Consider the following 19,226-nt stretch of genomic DNA (forward strand, 5'->3'; position numbering starts at 1 on the left):
ATGTACAGGGTACTGTTTATTTCTCTGACTTTTCAGGGTTTTTGTTTTTTTTTTTTTATTCTGGCAACAGCAGGTGTTAAATTCTACTAAACCAGTGAAAAATAAAAATAAATATTTAATTTACTGTATCTATCAATTATACAAAATTGGCTTATGAAATATTAAAGTATCTTTTAAGAGATAGCAAGTAGGAACCAGTTAGAAAATCCAACCCCTTAACAGAAACTTAATATAGATGTAGAAATAAACTAAGCATGATTCTAGGGTTGTAGGACCTGGACTTTTTTTGTTGATTTTTAAGGTGCCAAGGCCTAGTGATTGTGCCTATGTAGTTTGAAGGTATATGCTCATGACAGCAGAAATGTAAAATTAGCCTTCTAAAGAGAGATGTTGAATGAAAATATATGTTAGGTTATGTGATCCTGAACAGCAATAGGTTATTTTAAAACACTATGGACACTCATTTGAATAAGCACATTTAATCATAAGGAGCAGGAGTACAGTGAAAAACAAAACACCATTACAAGACATGGACACAAACATAAGTGAAATAAATATTGAGACACAAAAGTGGGACAAAAATTAGTCATGTGAAACAAGAAGTTTGGCATAAGGAGGTTATGGATAGTTTACTATGATAAACTAGATGTTAAAACACATAGAGATCAATATAAAGACATCCTAACTATTCTATGATCCACTAACTTTTAACAGTTCAAGTCCTAATGGTGCTAACACTGTATTTCAGTGTTACATTATTAAGAGCAGAAGAACAGGCTGAATACCCAAGCTGACTGCCAGGTTGCATCATGATGTGTTCGGAAGAGAGCTTCATGGCTTTTCCCAGCTTGTCTTCATGGTTGCTTGCTGTATTTTTGTCGAGTTGCACAAGGGACTTGAACTTCCTTAGTAGGTACCCGAGTTACTTGAAGCCTGCCTTCCAGGCTTTCTGCAGTCCTTTGATTTGTGTTGGCAAAGTGCAAACTGTGTTAGGAAGACACAGAAAAGAATGGAAGATGTTCCTTCTTTGGTACTATACTCTGGGATTTCATCCCCTGGGAAATGTTCCTGATTTATATATTTAAAAAAAAAAAAATCCTTTTCTGAAAATGAAGGTTTTAATTTCAACATCTCTCAGATAAGACAATTTCTAGTTTCTGACTATGCTTATTTTATAGTTACCAGAGACAGTAGCTTTCCCAGACCTATCTGTAATAGTCCTGCTTTTGAGAGAACTTTTTCAAAGACAAAGATGACAGCAAGTCCATAGTCTTCCCAGCAAGTCAGCGGGGACCTGACGTCTGATTGTCACTTGCACCTTTGATGTTTCTTCCCCTCTGGCATTTGTGCTATAAAGTGATTTCCCTGCCGTGTAGAACTGCAGCTGATTTCTCAAGTTAAGTTCTCCCTAAATCTAAGATGTTGAAAAGATTCCTCCTTCATGATGCCAGGACTTTTTCTTAAGCAAAAAGTCTTCCTTCCATCATCTTTGCAGTTACACTGCCAATCCAATGTCCAATTTACCAGCCAATCCCAAACATTGCAGAAGCGAAGTCTTGGGGTTTATCAAGAGATTTGTAAATTCATCTCTAAGGGACCACAAAGGAAATGGATGACAGTGTTTCGTATTCTGTGCAGCACATTAAATTTATAAAATTAAATTATGCAGTGCGAAATTATGAAACATATATCTTAAAAAGCCTCCTTACCACTGGTCCTGGAAATTGGATGTGTAGAAAGCTCAAAGGAAATACAATGCCTTACACATAAATGGAGCTTGAAATGAAAGATGAGAAAGGAGCTTGGTGCGGTGTGATGGAAAGGGATGCCATGATTCTCATGACTTCTAGTCCCCAGTAAGAAGAGGGATAGCATTTTCAGGTAGAGCTTTGATAACATGATACCGTATGCATGATGTTGATAGCTAGCTGGTTACATCTGTGTTGTAATCAGGTGCTGTGTTTGCATCTACTCTGGGTATAAGCAAATTTAGCTTCTCAGCAGTTTGCTTGGTTGCTATTTGCAGCATGGTTGCAGCTTCAAGGCAAGCTGTTCCAGGAATTTCAGATGGATGGACCCTGTACTGTTATACTGATGCCATTTTCAGCAATTTCCAGAGCCTGGGTTAGAATTACAGCTCACTTACCTTTAAACTAGCAGTCTCCAGCGTGTGCTGCAGAAATGCTGGTTTGTTACTTGGAGGTAAACCAAAAAAATCCTAGTAAAGTAAACATGCTTTTGAACAACTTCTTGGCAAGTTCTTTTGCAGGGACTTGCTTGTTTTAGAAAGTAAGAACCAAAGGCAGGAGAGAAACATGGGAAGAAAGTAATATAGTTTTCTGTTAAAATGTTCAAAAGAGATTAAGTAAAAAAAATAAAATAAAATGGTGTTAGTGAGGGGTAAAGAGAAGCCTTTAGGTTTGAAGTGCTCCTGTTCCTTTTTTACTGCCTGAAGAAACACAGGAACATGCAGAGCACTGTGCAGTCTATTGCTGCAGATGAGAACAAATAACTATTAATTAGTAACTCAGCTGCATCTTATTTCTCAGAAATAATTCAGAGAAAGGTTCTGCCAGTTCAGGTTATTGTCTAATGTCTGGTTCGTGAAAGACAGAGGCAGGAGAGGATCTGAGATTATTAGAGTGGAATTTTTAAATGGCAGAAGGCAAGGGAAGGTAAGTATAGAATCCGTTCAAGTTGGAAGGAGGCGACTAATGTGGCATTTGAGGTATCAGCAATGTGTTATTCATGGCCATGACTTCAGTATGGCTTGTAGGTTTTCTGCATTTTCATTTGCTAAATTAGGTGGGACATCACATAAAGAGTAAAGTAGTCAGTGAAATGTGGAAAGTTTCAGATCATCACAGTCATGCAAAGCCCGCAGACTCCTTTCCACAAAATGCGAGTTGCTGCAGCACTGATTTTTATGTTAATTTACTAGTGAATAATTTAAAAAGACCTGTTTATTTTTTAATAAAAAGGAAAGATATAAATTGGCTGAGTGTTCCTAATGTTACTTACAGCTGCCATTGAGCAGATGTTAGGGTTTCTTAGTGGTATGCTAGACCAAAATAAGTTTTATGAATAAACAAACAATTTCGTTTTACTACCAACTCTTCCAGGCTGATTCTCTCCCAAATTCACAATAAATGGCTTTTTAAAGCCTCCTCATAAATAATTACCTTTCTTGTGCCACTTTTTTCTAGGCACTTGGATTTTAATTACAATGATGAACTGTTTTAATAAGTTGTTAAATAATTTTATCTTTTTAGGGCTGAATCCATTTTCCATCTTTCTTAGACTTCATTGGTTCCTGGGATTTTGATCCTTTTAATTCTTGCTAATTCACTTGATATTGCACTTTCCTTTATAAATTCACATTGGAGAAGCAAACAGCATGCAGCAGCATCTTTTCATCTTTTCCGTCTGAACTTACGCACATACACCCACCCTAGCTTGCTGATTAACAATGGTCCCCCGTTACTAGTAACCATTTTGTTTAACTCAGTCATTTTGATCACAGTAGGTTTGAAAAGGTAGGTAATTAAATGGAGACAATGTGGTTTTGCTTTGGGCTGATGTCTGCAGGCCTTAAAGCACTCTGCCGAAAATACCTAGCAAAGTAAACACTGTGCTTAGTTGGATAGATAAGGGATCCGCAACACTGCTATATTCCAGTGTTTTCCAGTGTAAATACTTATTAGATACCTTTGTTTGTGATCCCATGTGGAGAAATGCTGAACACATAATTCCATGTAACTTCTGCTGTGATTCAGTTTCTGTGAAAAGCAGCTGCTTTATTGAAAAGTACACATCACTCACTATTGGAGGCAGGGAGGGGAGGAAGAGCCACATGACAAGTTTTTAAACTTACTGATTTTTAGTCTCACGGCATGACCAAAATTTACTTAATTAAAAGTGACTGCTGTTAAACCAAAACCCCCACAGATCATGTTTAAACTTACATATCTTATTTTTTTTTTAATATGAAACACAAAACATGGAACAATTTGTTCACTGAAAGGGTGGTCAGGCTTTGGAACAGGCTGCTCAGGGCAGTGGTGGAATCACCATCCCTGGAAGTGTTCACAAACTGTGTAAACAAGGCCCTTACTGACATGGTTTAGTCATGGATGTGGCAGTGCTGGGGTAATGGTTGGACTTGATGATCTTAAAGGTCTTTTCCTACCCAGTTGAATCTATGATTCTATGTCTTATGATCCCACTCCCTACTGCTGAACAACTGGAGTCACTACAGAAAATATTAATGCCAATTTAGATATTGTTAGAAGTCATAGTTAACAGTGTGGATCTTAACAAGGCTTTTCTTTCACTGGGGCAGGGTCTGTCCACATCAAGTGTGTGTTTCTTTGGAGTGCAGCCTTGGGTAGCTTTGCATACTGTTATGCTCTGTACAACCTGAACAGAGCATGTTTAGGACCTAGCTCACATGGGGAGATGGTTCTGCAGCTTTTTGCTATTTATGTCAGAAACTTAGGATTACAGATGGAAAGCTGCAGACCAGGTGATTATGCTTTCCAGCGAGATGGTGACACCATCACTACCACTACAGTTTGGCAAGTGACAACTTGGTAAAACACAGGTAATCTTTTGCTTGACCACTTCCATTTCTGAACTTGCAAGTGTGAATGAAGAAGCCGTTGGTAACAAAGTGAGGCTCTGAAATACTGCCATGCAAAGCTACAAACTTTAGATTTTTTTTTTTTTCCCCCATAAGACATAAAATGTACTGTCTCAATGAATAGTGACATTTAATAAGTTTCCACTAAATACCTATGAGGATACATATACATCTAACACAAAGAGAGATTGATACTCAATTTCTTTCGTTCACAGTATTTCAATAAAAAGAGTGGAATGCCAAAGTACAAAATGATAATATATATTTAGTGTAGGTTTTTAAAAATATAAAACCTATATATAAAATGCAGATTTGAAGAATGAAATATCATCATATATTTTCATTTGCCAGTCAGCTAACAAAATGTGCATTTCTATATCAGTTTCAATTATTTTTAACCAAAACCCAGGTGGTTGTTTCATTATTTTGGTACTTTTGGTTTGAGATGCTTGCCATGATTGCACTCTGTGACCAGATCAGCACACAGGCTGTTGATAAATGGAGGTAGAGAAACAATGCCCCAGCATATTAAATACCTTTTTATGAGGTGCTGCCTATTTTTGATGGTGCTTAAGGGTCTTTTTGATTTCCTTCATTTTTTAAAGTAGTGCTCAGTAGATTGTTATGCCAGAAAAGTCTGACTGAATTTATCAGCCACATGCCTTCATAAAGCATCCCTTTGAAGTAAAATTGTTAGTTTTGCCATGTAAGCATCATTAATAATACAGTGGGGGAAAAAAAGATTTATTAAAAAGCCAGAAATGTGTCTTTCCTTGACCCCAGCAGAGAGGTGCCCTGCTGCTTGCAGTGTGGCTGCACAGTCAGGGGTTTTACCTGTTTTTTTATTGAAGAGGACTGGCAGGCTTTTTGGTATTCAGGCTACCTGAAGAGCTGGAAACCTTGTAAAACAACCCTACTGACAGTGGTGAAAGCATCTGCCAGTACCTGGAAGTTCTCACCTGCGCTGCAGCCTACGTGGATGGGCTTCTGCAGTTTTGCCCAATGTCAAATTATTGAGGTGGGGAAAGAAGAAGGAAACATTCTGAGGGGCAAAAGCTTCTGGGAGGCAGGAGCTGTGGGTAAGATCATTACCTTTTAAAACTGTCCCAGTTTGCCATTTTACTACGCTGCCAAATGTGTAGGTAAGGCCTTCCAGATTGTTACCCTTTGGATATTTGTTGCATCAGGAGAATGCCCAACGCCTGTGCCTAGGAAGTCCATGATAGATTCTATGTGCTTGTAAGTCGATTGTATTGAAGACTTTAAAGTATCATAAAAAGTAAACTAAAAGTTCCTAACGTTTTCCTAGTAATTGGATGATCACTGAAAATGGAATATTCAGCCCTCTATTCAAGCCCCTAAGTAACCTATTCTACCTGATTTATAAAAGTCAGAGGAAAATAAACACATCATAGCTGAGTCTGGTGAGATCTGGTACCCTGACACTGGCCACAAAGTGCTCTCAGTAAATGCCTTGGGTGCTGGAAATGCCCCCAGTACCGAAGCCTCCATCTTTGCCAGCTGCCTTTTTTTGTGTAGGGAACAGTGCGGAAGAAGGGCCCATGCTGTCTGACCTCTGCATGACAAAGAGGCTGGATGCTGGGCAGATTCTGTCTGTGGCATTAAGACATGACTTTTAAATTGCAAAAATCAATCCTGCCTTTTTCTGGGTTAGAGTCAGAACAGAATCTTAAACTGCTTTTATCATGAGGTGTTGAAAAAACACTCAAAATGACATTGAAGTGTCATGATTTTGGCTGCATTATGTTTGTTTTTTTTTTTTTTTTTAATGTTTAAAATTCACAGCACCATCTTGATAAAGTAGTCTGATTTCCTACTTACTTTGTTCAGCCTGGAGTATTTCCAAGTGGATTTTAAACAGCTATTTCTTCAATTTGAGTAATTTTGTTACAAGCTAATAGGCAATATGTAAGCATACCTGAGTTTTAATGTTAACGTATTTGTTTTGAAGTTGCTATCAACATTAAAAAGCAAAAAGCTAAATGTGTCTGCTAAAACACGGTATGTAATATAGCATGTAGTACCGTGATTCTAAGCAGTCATGCATATTTATTATTTTCTTCCAAATTGCAGTGCTATTACTGGTAGATATATCAGGGGTTCAGCCTTAGTCTGTAATATGTCATGTACTGGACAACATTTTGAGAGACTGAGATGTATTGATCCAAAACCAAGAATGCCAAGAGGGAAAAAGCCTGACCTAGATCAGTGCTGTTTTAATTATATCACAGTTTAGGATAGTTTGTCATTGTTTAGATTAGTTTAAGTGTGAACAAGTAAATGGTGCAATGCAATCGAGTATTTGTAAAGGAAGCTTAAAGGGTGAGATTGAAAATCAAGTCTGCTTTCTCCCACAGCATTTTACTTTTTCACCCAGCATTTGGCTCAGCGCTGGGAACCTGAGTGCCTTCATTTAATCTGTAAGAAGAGGCCAGCCTTTATGTTGCTTCATAAAGGAGCAACAACCTGTTTTAGCAGCAACTTCTGTGTTACTGGTGAAGCGATGAGAATGAATGTTGTGGTTCCTTTTCAAACCCTCAGCATGTCTTTAGCTGCTGTATGTGGGACACTAGTACTCTGCCAAAGCAGAGAAAGTCACCATCCCCCTTTTACCCCCTGGCCACATCCATATTCCTGTAAAGAGACAACGTGTTATTTTATAACATTTAGCTTTTTTATGCAAATGAAGTCTTTTGGACATTAGGACAATTTGCAGAATTCAGCCATCACTATCTTTTCAGCGAAGAGCTGTTGAAAGATGTGACTGCCTTTTTTTATAGGTAGCCGCTGTGTAATTGTGGAGATGGTGGTGGCCATGAGAGGAGGCAGGTCTGTGGCTCTGTGCCTCCATGCATGCTGTGGAACATTTCCACTAGAATTTATACAGGTGCTGTAGCAATGTTCGCCAGTAGCACAGTCTTCATGCTTTTTCAGTTGATTGTGGTTCTGCTGCTTCCTTCCTCTTACTCTTCAGGTATATTGGTAGCTGATGGGATAGACACATCTTAAAGCTCAGAGCTAAGAGCTAATGGCTCTTTCAGCAGCGTGTAATTGCCTGAACTGCTCCTACAACCTGGTATCTCCCAAAACAACCTCTGTTGGGCAATATGAGAGGGGACTGGGGGCATATTTCCACCTGCAGTTTAGTGTGGTTTGAAGCCTAAAGCAAAGGACCCCTATTGACAATGATTCCAGCTGTGGCCTTTGAGCCTGAAGCACATGACAATTGCCTTCTCTTTCACTGTACCAAATAGAGACTGGATTGGAAAAAATGCTTTAAAAATAGTAAAAGCCCATGCCATATAGCCAAGGAACAGAAGGTAGTATGGGTCTTTCTGTTGAACCTTCTGAAGAAACACATTTTAAATGAACACACAGGAAACTAATACTAATTAAGTAATAGTAATCTATGGAGACTTGTGGTAGACACTATAATGGTGCATTAGTGAGCCATGCATAATTCAGCAATACTGAATTCTTTCAGCCATCATCTACAGGGAATTTTGCATTAGTATGAACTTAATAATTTGTCCCTTTGTGTGCATGCATAAGTGTTCCTAAGGGCATCATTTGGACCGCAGAATGCCTGTTACCAGAGGTGATATACAAGAGAGGAAGCATCCATTCTGGGTCTTGGAAACCAAGCTGAGATGATAGGATGGGTCATTAGAAAAATTGTCTGATTTGTAAACAGACATTAGACGTGGAGCCCTATGATGTGATTTCTTTCTCCCCCTCCCAACTCCCTCTTTGTGCAGGCACTTTTCCAAAAAGAATTGCAAAAAATAGGCAGTTCACAAAACACCAAGTTATAAGCTAGTATTTTTCAAAGCAATAGCTTAGACATAGGCATGTGAAAATGTATGTAGGCACTTAACCAAGTGGTCTGGCAGTGTAGTCACGTGTGATGGAGTTAAAGCTACTTGGTGAGCTACTGCTAAAGTGCGTTGGTGCAGTTTCATATTCTCTTCTTCTCAACAGCAAAGTTAAGCTGGCAGGGAATTTATTTTATCTTTCCACTGAAGTAGGATAAGAACATGTAAGTGGACTGTTACCATGACTCAGCTAACAAGAATTAGCTGCTACATTAGCCTTTTACATCTTGCCTTGCCTCTTATTTTCAGAGAGTTGATAACCTGGTTGCCCCTAGTCAGGCTAATGTGTGTGAATCTTAAGACCCTTATTTTAGATACTCATAAACCAGAAAGATGACTTGCTAATGGGACTATATGCACATCTGATTATGTAGTATTTTATCATTGCTACCTTGTCAGCACAAACAGCAGGGGCTTTTGCAAGTCCCCTCAGCAGCATGCCTCTTTTTACCACCAGTTCTAAAAGTCTTGGAAGGGTATGTGTTCACCCTGTGTCGCCGCACATTCTTACATCTGTGTTTCAGTAACCAAGATATATTTGTGTTCATTGCAAGTATTTTCAAAGTAGCATGGGATAATTGTCCCTTTGCAAGCATCTCTCTCTAAACTATTGTTTAAAACTGCCAGATGCATCTTTGTTTTTTATTAAGAGTAAGGCAACAACAGAGAGTCTGTAGTTATCAGGAGATAATAATTCCCCAAGGGCATTTGAAGCACATCACAACCAAAAGATTGTGATTACTCCATGTTTGCTATACTGCTTATTATTCCTTATTGCTTAATTATGGAACCAGAGTGTGCTTCCTGAATGCTGTCATCTAAATAAGATCTGCAGTTCTCATGCTCTGCTTCAGTGTTACATGGACTGGGGAGCTTTGTAGTGTTTTGAGATGATGCAGTAGGGTGGGCCAGTCATGGCAACTCTTCTGGCCTTTGGGAGACCCAGGCATTCAATCCCTGCTCTGTCAACTGCTTGCTGAGAGGCCCTGGGCAAGTCACTCAGCTTCTGCATACCTCAGCTTTACAAGTCTGCTCAGATGCTACCATAAATAAGGCTGTGTGAGTATCTAGAATAGAAATAATATAATGGACTTCATCTTGACCTCTAGGTATGGACTCAGCCAGCATGCTATGAAGACACTGATTTTCTTTTCATTGTGCAGTGAGTGGTCTTTGGTGAAGTGCAGTGGCTGAGGGTTGTGTGTGCCGGGGGGTTGAGAGCACAAGGGAAGACAGAATTTAATATCTTAAAATCATAGAATAGTTTGGGTTGGAAGGGACCTTCAAAGGTCTTCTGGTCCAACCCCTCTGCAATGAGCAGGGACATCTTCAACTAGATCAGGTTTCCCAGAACCACATCCAGCCTGGCCTTGAATGTCTCCCAGGGATGATGCATCCACCACCTCTCTGGGCAACCTATGCTAGTGTTTTAACACCCCTGCTGTAAAAAACATTTTCCTTACATTAGCCTGAATCTCCCCTCTTCTAGTTTAAAAGCATTACCCCTTGTGCCATTGCAACAGGCCCTGCTGAAAAGTCTCTACCTGATTTCACAAGCATGTGACTGCAGCCCAAGTGGTCAGGCTCCCAGCGGCACTGAAGGCTCCATTGCTCTTGACCAGAGAGAGCCTCTGTTCACACTTAAAGTTTATGCATATTTCCATCTCTGGTTAAACTGATGCAGTTTGTGCTTGCCAGGCTGTGGCATGTAAGGTATGACACACAGGCGTGTTACTAGGTTGTCAGCAAGCTCACCTAAAACAAGCGTGTAATGCTGCTGTGTTAGAAGAAGGCTTTGATGTCACCACTCTTTGCTGATTCAATGAGTCTTAAATGACTTGCTGCCTTGAAAGGCAACATACTATTGCGGTTATGCATTGAAAAAAAACAGAAAGTGTGGCCTTCTCCAGGCTCACTGGGCCCAGAAATCTACCCTGATGAACTCTTTTTAAGTCTTTGATTTAATGTCTCATTGAATCATGTAACCTACTCTAGAGAAGGGGAAAGCCATTCAGCATGTGTTTGAATATTAGCCTTGATTTTTTTATTGTTTGCATTAAAAGGAAGAGAAGAAGATGGGTGATAAAACTCAGTTTCTGAATTATCAATTTCCAGATTAAACTCCTGCTGAACTTCATTCCTTAGACTTGTTTTTGAAAACTTGAATAAGAAATAGTATTGGTGAAAATCCCTTATTGTTATAAAGTTGGCATAAAGTCTACTTAATGAAGTGCTTTTATGTCAGGGGCCATATTTTTTAATTCCCCCTTTTCATTCCTGAAATCTGAACATTAATAGCACCTTCCATTTCAATGTGCTCTTCTAGCATGCATCTTCTGTCTTCTGTAAGAGGCTGCATGCAGTCCTACTAGCAAGCTCTTGTGTCATAAATAGAATTTGTTCAGGAAATAAAAATGTATTGTTTTCATTGTTAGAGGATGCTACTAAATTGGCTGTATGTTTGTCTAATAATCATATCTAAAGCTGATTATTCTGGTAATAGCCTTAAGATATTATTTAAAAAAAATATATAAATGCACTACTTTTGTACTAATACAAGTTTTTAATCTCTTCTTGTTTCTATGAAGTCTGAATGAGATTTTCAAAATTGAATAATAATTTGATCCGTTAATCTTTTGAAGCTAGTAATTTTATTTTCCTCTCTTTGCAGTCTCTGAGGCTCACAAATGAATAGAGCTTCATTACTGGAGTCTGCATTTAATAACCATTATCCATTATCTTGTAATTAAGACTCCCTGTAACGAATCATGAGGACAATGCAAAAATACATAGTACATTTCTTTAATGAACTGGAAAATGTTCATCTTGTTCTATTTAGTAATGAGTTGCTGAATAGTCGTTAAATCCACTGGAGAATAGAGCTAGATGGATTTTGAAGACTATCTTGAGTTTGTAGTTAATCTATTAGAATTAAAATTTCATCTTCTATTTTTATCAACAGCTGATTAGAAGTCATTCTGTTTGACCAAATTGATTAGAAGACCATATACAAGGGCAGCTGTTGTTTAATGAAAGTTTTTAATGAAACTATACCATAGAGACTTGTAATTATACGACTTATAAAAGCTTTGACTTACCTTATACTAGAAAAAATGGGAAGTATTGCACTGAAGGACTTTTAAGTGCTACATTTCGAAAGGGAAATTAAAAATATAATTTGGCGATGTCAAAGTTTCGCTTCCACTGTTACGTGTTTTAATGTGACTATCAGATGTCCATAGTGTCTCTCTGGAAGGGAGTAGCTCTGAGATATGTAACTCGATTGTCTCTGTGCTCCATTCTTTGCAAAGCTCAATCAACTATTAATTGCCTCTTTTGTGCACTGTACATTCTCTGGAGTTAGAACTTTTTCCACAAAAAAAAAAAAATTGCTTCTCTTTGGAATGGAAACTGTCACAGGAGGGTGCAGTTTAATCACCAATGGGCCTAGACAGGAAGCCTACAAAGAAAGCTGTGTTCTTACAAGACACGATGTTAGTGATACTGTTTGTGTTTACATCACAGGGCACAGGAACATACCTGGCTTTGTCTTAATACCATCAAGGATGAGACCTAGTTGTCTGTCAGTTGGCAGCATTATCAGGAAGGTGGGTCTCTGGAGTGTGCTGCAGCACACCGTCAGAGTGTAGTCTAGGCAACTCTTTAGTTTCAGCCAGTAGTGAAACTTCCCTTGCTTACTCTAGGGAATGCTGTAGAGGTATCATCATTCAAATAAGAGACAAAATGGACCCTAAGCCAAAGCTGAAGTGGAAGCAGATGCAGTTCCAATTGCCTTAAGTGGATGATGCACTACTACATGACGGTTGAATTATCCCTCTTCTTCTCCCGATTACTTTTGATAATTAATGATCCCACAGTACATCTTTTCTAAGAAGTAGGTTCCCAGAGATGAAGTGTGCCCTAATGCAATTAAAGAAGTTTTCTCATTGTTTTGTGTCAGTGCAGGATCATACAGTGCAAGGCAGATTTTTTGGTTCACTTTTTTAGCTTATACTGTGCTGCAGAATTCATTTTAAGCCAAGCCAGAACAACAGGAATGCACAAGAATACTACACAAGTATTCAGGGCAGGTAGCGGAGACTGCTATTCACAAGTGAGAAGCCAGGAACAATAAGCCAAGGTTAACTTTCTTTTAAATAACACAGATGTTTTGACCTTATTACTGCATTATATCAGGCCATGGGTTTAAATATAGTAATTTGCAGTGTTACAATTGCAAAAATGCGTAAGAGAGTTTTTACCCTGTTCAGAGAATTACACAGCTGGTTTCATAAATACATGGGATTGCTTTCACTTTAAACAGCTGCAGGAGATACAATACTAGACTGTCAAATGTGAGACTAAATAGATGCAAGATTTAATTAAAACTCTATATATTCTATTCAGAAAGATCCTTGAGGAAATACTACAAAGTTGATTTAATGTAGAATTTATTCAGAGGAAATAATTTCCATTGTAGTTAGACACATTCCTGTTCATGCATTTATACACATATACTGAGTGTCTGTACAGGAACATATATTATATTGGACTGTCTTGAAGAGACTGTTAGTCTGATAGCTAGAGCAAAGAATTAACAGCTTGGATGTTCATTTAGCCACTGGGATGGCTAACTTGCTGTGAAACCAGATGGGTATCATCCTCCTGCTCCAGCCTCCACAACTGCAAGGTTAGCACTGTCACCACAGGGACGTATGCGTAAATGAATGCTTCATAATTGCTGTGATGCATAAGATCATCTGTGGAGGGCATGAACTACATATGTGTGGAATGCCTCTTGTTCTAAAACTACCATAAAGCTTTTTACTTCTTTTCAGGTTCTGATTTTATAAAGACGTCTACAGGGAAGGAGGTGGAAAATGCGACCTTTCCAGTTGGAGTAGTCATGATGCGAGCCATTAAAGAATTCTACTGGCAAACTGGCTGCAAGGTAATTCTTACTACCTTTATAAAAATTAACTAAACAGGCTCATTCAGAAGGAGATAAGACTGTAATGGTTTCAAAATGAAGAACATATAAATCCACATACATTAGCTTCCTTGGTTATAGGAGCCATAGGTAATGGGACTTCTGTCTTGTATGTCTCGTTTGATTTGCTATTATTCTAGTGCTTAAAAAAACAAACCCAAAAGGCACTTTTGGCTTTCCTGCCTGGAATAACTGTCACTTCATTCCCTAAAAGCTCATGCAATCTTGATGCGTCCCCTGTTGCATTTGGGTTTGAATTTTGTTTCACCATTTAAGGTATTTAAATAGTCATCTCCACCTGACAGTGATTGGCATACTCCCATAAACCTCAGTGGAGCTATACAAATTTATAGCTGCTGAGAGTCTGTCCAGTGTACACAACTGTATTTTCTGACTTTGTTCTGGCAACCCAAGAGATAAATTCTGCTCTTTCCTCCCTTGCCAAAGGGACTTTCCAAAGGGACAAAAAGGCAGATCCAGTTGGAGCCTGTTGTGTGGGATGGAGGGAGGGAGGGACTGGGGCCAGAAAAACATTATGTCCTAGTCCACGACATTTATCTGTCATGTCAATGTCAAATGAGGTCAGTGGATGCAAGGAGCAGGGGAGAAAGTATGGCAGAGCCAGTGATGAGCTATCCATGCATCCATGCTTGTGCTGAAGCAGTGAGAAAGGAGGAGGTTATTCAAGAAGGCTTAAGCCACCTCTCACTTCTTTTATCTACATGCAAGTGGGAGCTGCCATTAGATCCGGTGCTGATGTTCAGCTGCAGGCTTTGACTTCACCTGCAGCCTCAGGAAAGAAGATCATATCTCTAACTAAAGACTCACATTTCTCTCCAGCTCACCCTTCTGGAAGTGGCCTTTCAAAGATATGATGTTAGGACATGGGATGAGAGTGGGATAGGAGCTGAGACGGCTTCAGGGGCTGTTGGAGCTAGAGGAGAACGTGACAGCAGGTTAGACACGCGTCCATCTGCTCTCTGTGGTCATCTAACTGAGGCCATTGTGATCCCTGGGCTGTTCTCACTCCTCCCTTCCCTAGTTTGCCTCTCCCTCTGACACACCACGACTCGAGCAGCTTGGATAGTCTTGCTTCTGCGGGAACATCTCCCCTGCTCCCAACTTGAGGCAGATCTCTGGGGCTGGGTGACTCACCTCAGCACTGGTGCTGCTTATAGGAGCTGTATGCCAGAGGTTGGGCTCTGCTGCATTAACACAGCTTTGTACCTATAATTGGATATAGATGTTGAATTCACCTTTTGCTTTAAAAGGATGCATTCATGGTTTAAAATGTGTTATTAAGAATGAGCGCTTATGCCTGTGTGCATGTATGTGTCAGAGAATTAGATGTAAACTGACTTTATGTGCTTTTATTAACTGAAGACAATATTATCACTGACGAGATTTCTAAACGGTTTCTTTAACAAACTAATTTTGCAGCTGTAGGGATGCTTTCTAGCAAGGCGTTGGCTTGGAAAAACAGGTTAATACAGAAATTAAACTTCTTCAAGGAAAGGAACAAGTTGCAGAGTAACATTTATTGACTGATAAGCTGTGGTGGTGATATGAAAAGTTTGTAATATAATGGGAGATAATCTTTTCCTGTCATTATTGAAGGACATACATAAATTGGTTTTTCTGTTGGGAAAACCCCCAATCCAGAAAAACTTATTACTTTTAATAATATAAGCTGAAGAGAAAATTCTTGAGGAGATGAGCTTATTAAGCAAAATAATGAAATGCTGTGAAACAGCAGGAAAGTGGTAGCTGGACTTTGTACTCCTCTTGAATTAAATTCCAGCCCCCCTTCCTTTTTACCTTTTTATGGCAGTCAGATGTGCTGTGTGGAAGGCTGGTAAATGGAGGACAGGCTTGTCTTTGTAAGCTTTTTTTGTAAAGAGCTTTCTGAATTTGCTAAAAAAAAAGAAGGAATTCTGCATGGTGTTTTTAATTCTCTTATTGACTCTATTTTAGTTGTTTTTCTGCTTGTTTTTTTTTGACAGATTATCTCAGCTGTAATATTTCTAGGAAGAAATCTAAATTTGAATTTCATTAGGATTTCTCTTCCTGAGGGAAAACACATTCCCACTCTTTTAATTTATTGTCTAGAAGATGCTTTTCCAGTTGCCATGGTTTAAATTCCTTTTGGAAATCTAATGTGAACAGATGTATGCATACACTCATGGATGCATGCATGCGTCCATCTATCCATCCATCCATTCACAAAAAAAAACAGTCTTCATGTTTTGGATTTATCGAGCTTTTCTTGTTATTGTTCTTTATAATCTTATTGGAAATATGCTGTTATCACAATGCTTCAGAGTGAGAGAAGGATTTATTCTATGTTTGTTTATCCTGAAATCACTATAACAAAAATTACCAAACACATTTAAAAACAGATACTTTTTGATTCCACTATTATATTCATACGGTACAAAGAAATCCTCAATGCAGTGAGGTTTCAGGAACAAGTATGCAGAAATCAGAATGATAATTCTTGCAGAAGGCAGCTGCCAGGAAGAAGTATGGAAGGTAAAGGTTTATGGCAGAAGAAAACAGAAAGAATCATGTGCTACTGTACAGATTGTTCAAAGGTAGTTACTATATTTTGTTAATGCAGGACCACTTTTTCCCAGCTCTCCTGGTTTTTCAAGAGGTTAGCAAGCTGCTACAGGCCAACATTTTAGCTAATGCAAGTGGCAATTTTTGATGAGGGGTTTGATAGGTGCATGTCACAGGCTCTGTCTCAGAATGAGATTTGTTTAAATTACAGCTAACCAAAAGACTGGTGCTAGGGGTTCTATTCCATGTCACCTCAGTGCTGCCTATGCACAGCAGGTTGATCAAGGGACTCAAAAGAGTCTTTACCTCAAAGTTATGTTTTTCTTGACGTGTGTGCCTCTACTTACGTGGCAGTTCCCCTGACCAAGTATGACATCTCACATCAAGTGACTGAAAGCTTATCCAGAGTGCGTTGAGAGGGAAGTTTTGCAGTTCCTGTGAAACACAAAACTTTCATTTTTTTGTAAAGTCAGACCTAATTTAATTCCCATTTGGAAAGTTTTAGTGAGAATTAAACCTCTGATAGGTTTGAATGTACCTCCCAATCATGTATTGTTTGGTGCACAGTCTGTTTATAAAGAACAACCATCTCTCACCACTCTTCCCGTGAGTCAGCTGCCTCACATGCTTTATTTCAGCATCTTTAGTATATTGTACGTATATTTGTTGTTATATATTTGGAATTAGTTTACAACATGGGCAGTAGTTGTAACTAGATTTCCCAGGTCCTGCCTAAATCCCTTGGTCTAGTATGTGCTGTGGGCTAAGTACTCCCATTAGACCTCAAACCCACCTTCTTAGAAGGTGCACTGGGGTCAAAAGCATTACTCCCTCAGTTGCCATGCCTCGTGATGAAAATATTACCTTTTGTAGTGATGGCTGAAGCTTGATAGCTCTCAGCACTAGTCTGGAGCTGATACTGTTTGCAGGCAGGTACTTACTGAGTAGAGTTGTTACATACACCACAGGCACTTTGAGACTGCAGGTGTACAAATGCTGATTGCTCTTCTGGGGTTGCTGATGAATGAAAATGTGTATTGCACTTCTTTTTGCTGTATAAAGGTTGGATTTAAACCTGCTGGGGGCATTCGGACGGCAAAAGAAGCTGTTACTTGGCTTATGCTGGTGAAGGAGGAATTGGGAGTGGAATGGCTAACACCAGAGCTCTTTCGCCTGGGTGCCAGTAGTTTGCTGGAAGACATCGAGAAACAGGTTAGTTTTTAATGTTTTTCAGCTTGATGGAGGGAATAACTAATCTTTCTAAATATGCTGGCTTACTGTTACTGCAGAATATGCTTTTTAGTGCTGTTTAAAAGATAATAGAATGTACATCTAATTCATTATTAAAGACAGTTTCACTTCCAGCCCACTATTTCTTTAAATTTGGCCTGTTGTTACAGACATATTCCAGCAACTGGCAATTGCCTTGGCCAGGTTTGCAGTGCAGTGAGCAAAGAGGCTCAGTTCGTACAATTGCAGAGCCTTTTGCAAATGCATGGTAGTGCCCTCCCCTGCACTCCTAGCTGTTGCCAGTTCAGCTGACCCTCACGATACCTCACAGACCCTTTGTGTCACTGTGCTGCAACTGTTCACGATATATTTCCATGCTGTGGAGAAAGTCACGTCTCACCCTACATATGGTACTGCTGATAGAGAAGGTTTTACATATTGATGGGGAAGACAAGCAATTGCCTCCTACAAAGCCTCATTTTGCTAATTGCTTTTATTTTTGCGCAGGCTGGTCGCTGCGTTTCCTGGCAGGAAAACAGTGTATGAGGTGCAGTGGCAACGTGTAGTTCCTGGTGGGCAGAAAGGTTCTGACCTGTCTACCCACAACCTACTTCACTGGCGCAGGGTATCAACCCCAAAGGATACAACATAGTTGAGAAGAGCATAAGTAATTTTGGATACTTTTAATATCATTAAATGATGCTGAAATGGTCAAAATCAGATCATAGTGAGAGTAAAGCAGTATCTTCCACCTTGCTCTTTTTGAAAGCTTAGTTAAAAGCAAAAAATCATTGCTTTTTTCTTTTCTTTTTAAAGCAGCAAGAGCCCTTAGTTCAGATCCTATGAACAAGTATATAAAGGTATACTACATCGTATTTTATGCACAAACACACATAGACACAAACAAATATCCATCATCTTCATGTGGCATGCCTTTAATTTGTTACTTCCTTGACATTTTCAGATTTATAGAGATATATAATTCCATCATAAATTTTCTTTTTTCTTGCAGATTTTCTACCATGTGACTGGCTCTTATCCGCTTCAGCATGACCTGGCAATGGCTTAGACACAAAATCAACTCAGGATTACTTTCACAAAAGAGGTCTTTAAGCAAACAACATTCAGAAGTTTTCTGACAACCAAATGCATATGATAAAATTAAAAGACTAATTCTTCCTTCTTCATATTTTATAGTATATAAAAATATGCTTGTCTGCTGGTTGTACTTGATCCAAAAGCAGAAAAGATGGTAATTCTGAAATAAATTGTTAATACTTACAGATTTGCAAAGTTAATCTTGCAAAGTCTTCCTCAGACTAGCCTGAAAAGCTTATTAATGGCAACACTGAAATACTATGAAAAAGATTTAGGTGGCCAGGTAACAGTTTGCAGTAACAGAATATGAAATATCTATGGAATGTTTCAGACTACTAATTAAGAGCTACAGATCTTGGAATAGCTTTCCATTCGCCTCAGACAAAACCTTCTGCCACAGATGTGTTGCGCTATTAATTGTTATGTTGATTCACTTTCAAGCATTGTAACCTGAGAAAATGAAACTTGGCTATTACTTTCTTTTATAAAATGTCTCTGCAGCAAAAGAAAACCTTTTTTTTTTTTTTGGCATTTTTTCCCCAAACTTGGGCACAGACATCCATATTTAGACCCTTGAATAAAGGTGGCTTGATTTCTAGAACAGCTGAGTATCCACAGTTGCTCCTGAAGTTAATGGGAGCTCTGGGTGATCAGAACAACTGAAAATCAAGCAGACTTATATAGGTGCCTAACTATGCATTCATGGGCCTATTTTTAGGCATTTCACTCTTAAATTTTAGTCTAACTTGCTTAGAAGCTCCCATTCCTGTCTCCTGTCATTTTAAAACACATTCATGCAAATCTTTGC

General features: G+C 38.9%; 1 protein-coding gene across 2 annotated transcripts in view; it reads left to right on the top strand.

Moving 5' to 3' along the window:
* DERA (deoxyribose-phosphate aldolase) overlaps positions 1–18,929 on the top strand; it is a 52,401-nt gene extending 33,472 nt beyond the window's left edge. For both annotated transcript variants that reach the window (XM_062616724.1, XM_062616723.1), the window contains 3 exons: positions 13,377–13,489; positions 17,153–17,302; positions 18,333–18,929. In XM_062616724.1, coding sequence (XP_062472708.1) covers positions 13,377–13,489; positions 17,153–17,302; positions 18,333–18,389 — 320 coding nt within the window. In that variant the 3' untranslated portion in view covers positions 18,390–18,929. The remainder of the gene's footprint in view (positions 1–13,376; positions 13,490–17,152; positions 17,303–18,332) is intronic.
* The last annotated feature ends 297 nt before the right edge of the window (positions 18,930–19,226 follow it).

Source organism: Pezoporus occidentalis, unplaced genomic scaffold (assembly GCF_034315485.1).
Source record: "Pezoporus occidentalis ecotype Australia unplaced genomic scaffold, CSIRO_AGI_Poc_V1 ctg19, whole genome shotgun sequence".
Classification (NCBI taxonomy): Eukaryota; Metazoa; Chordata; class Aves; order Psittaciformes; family Psittacidae; genus Pezoporus; species Pezoporus occidentalis.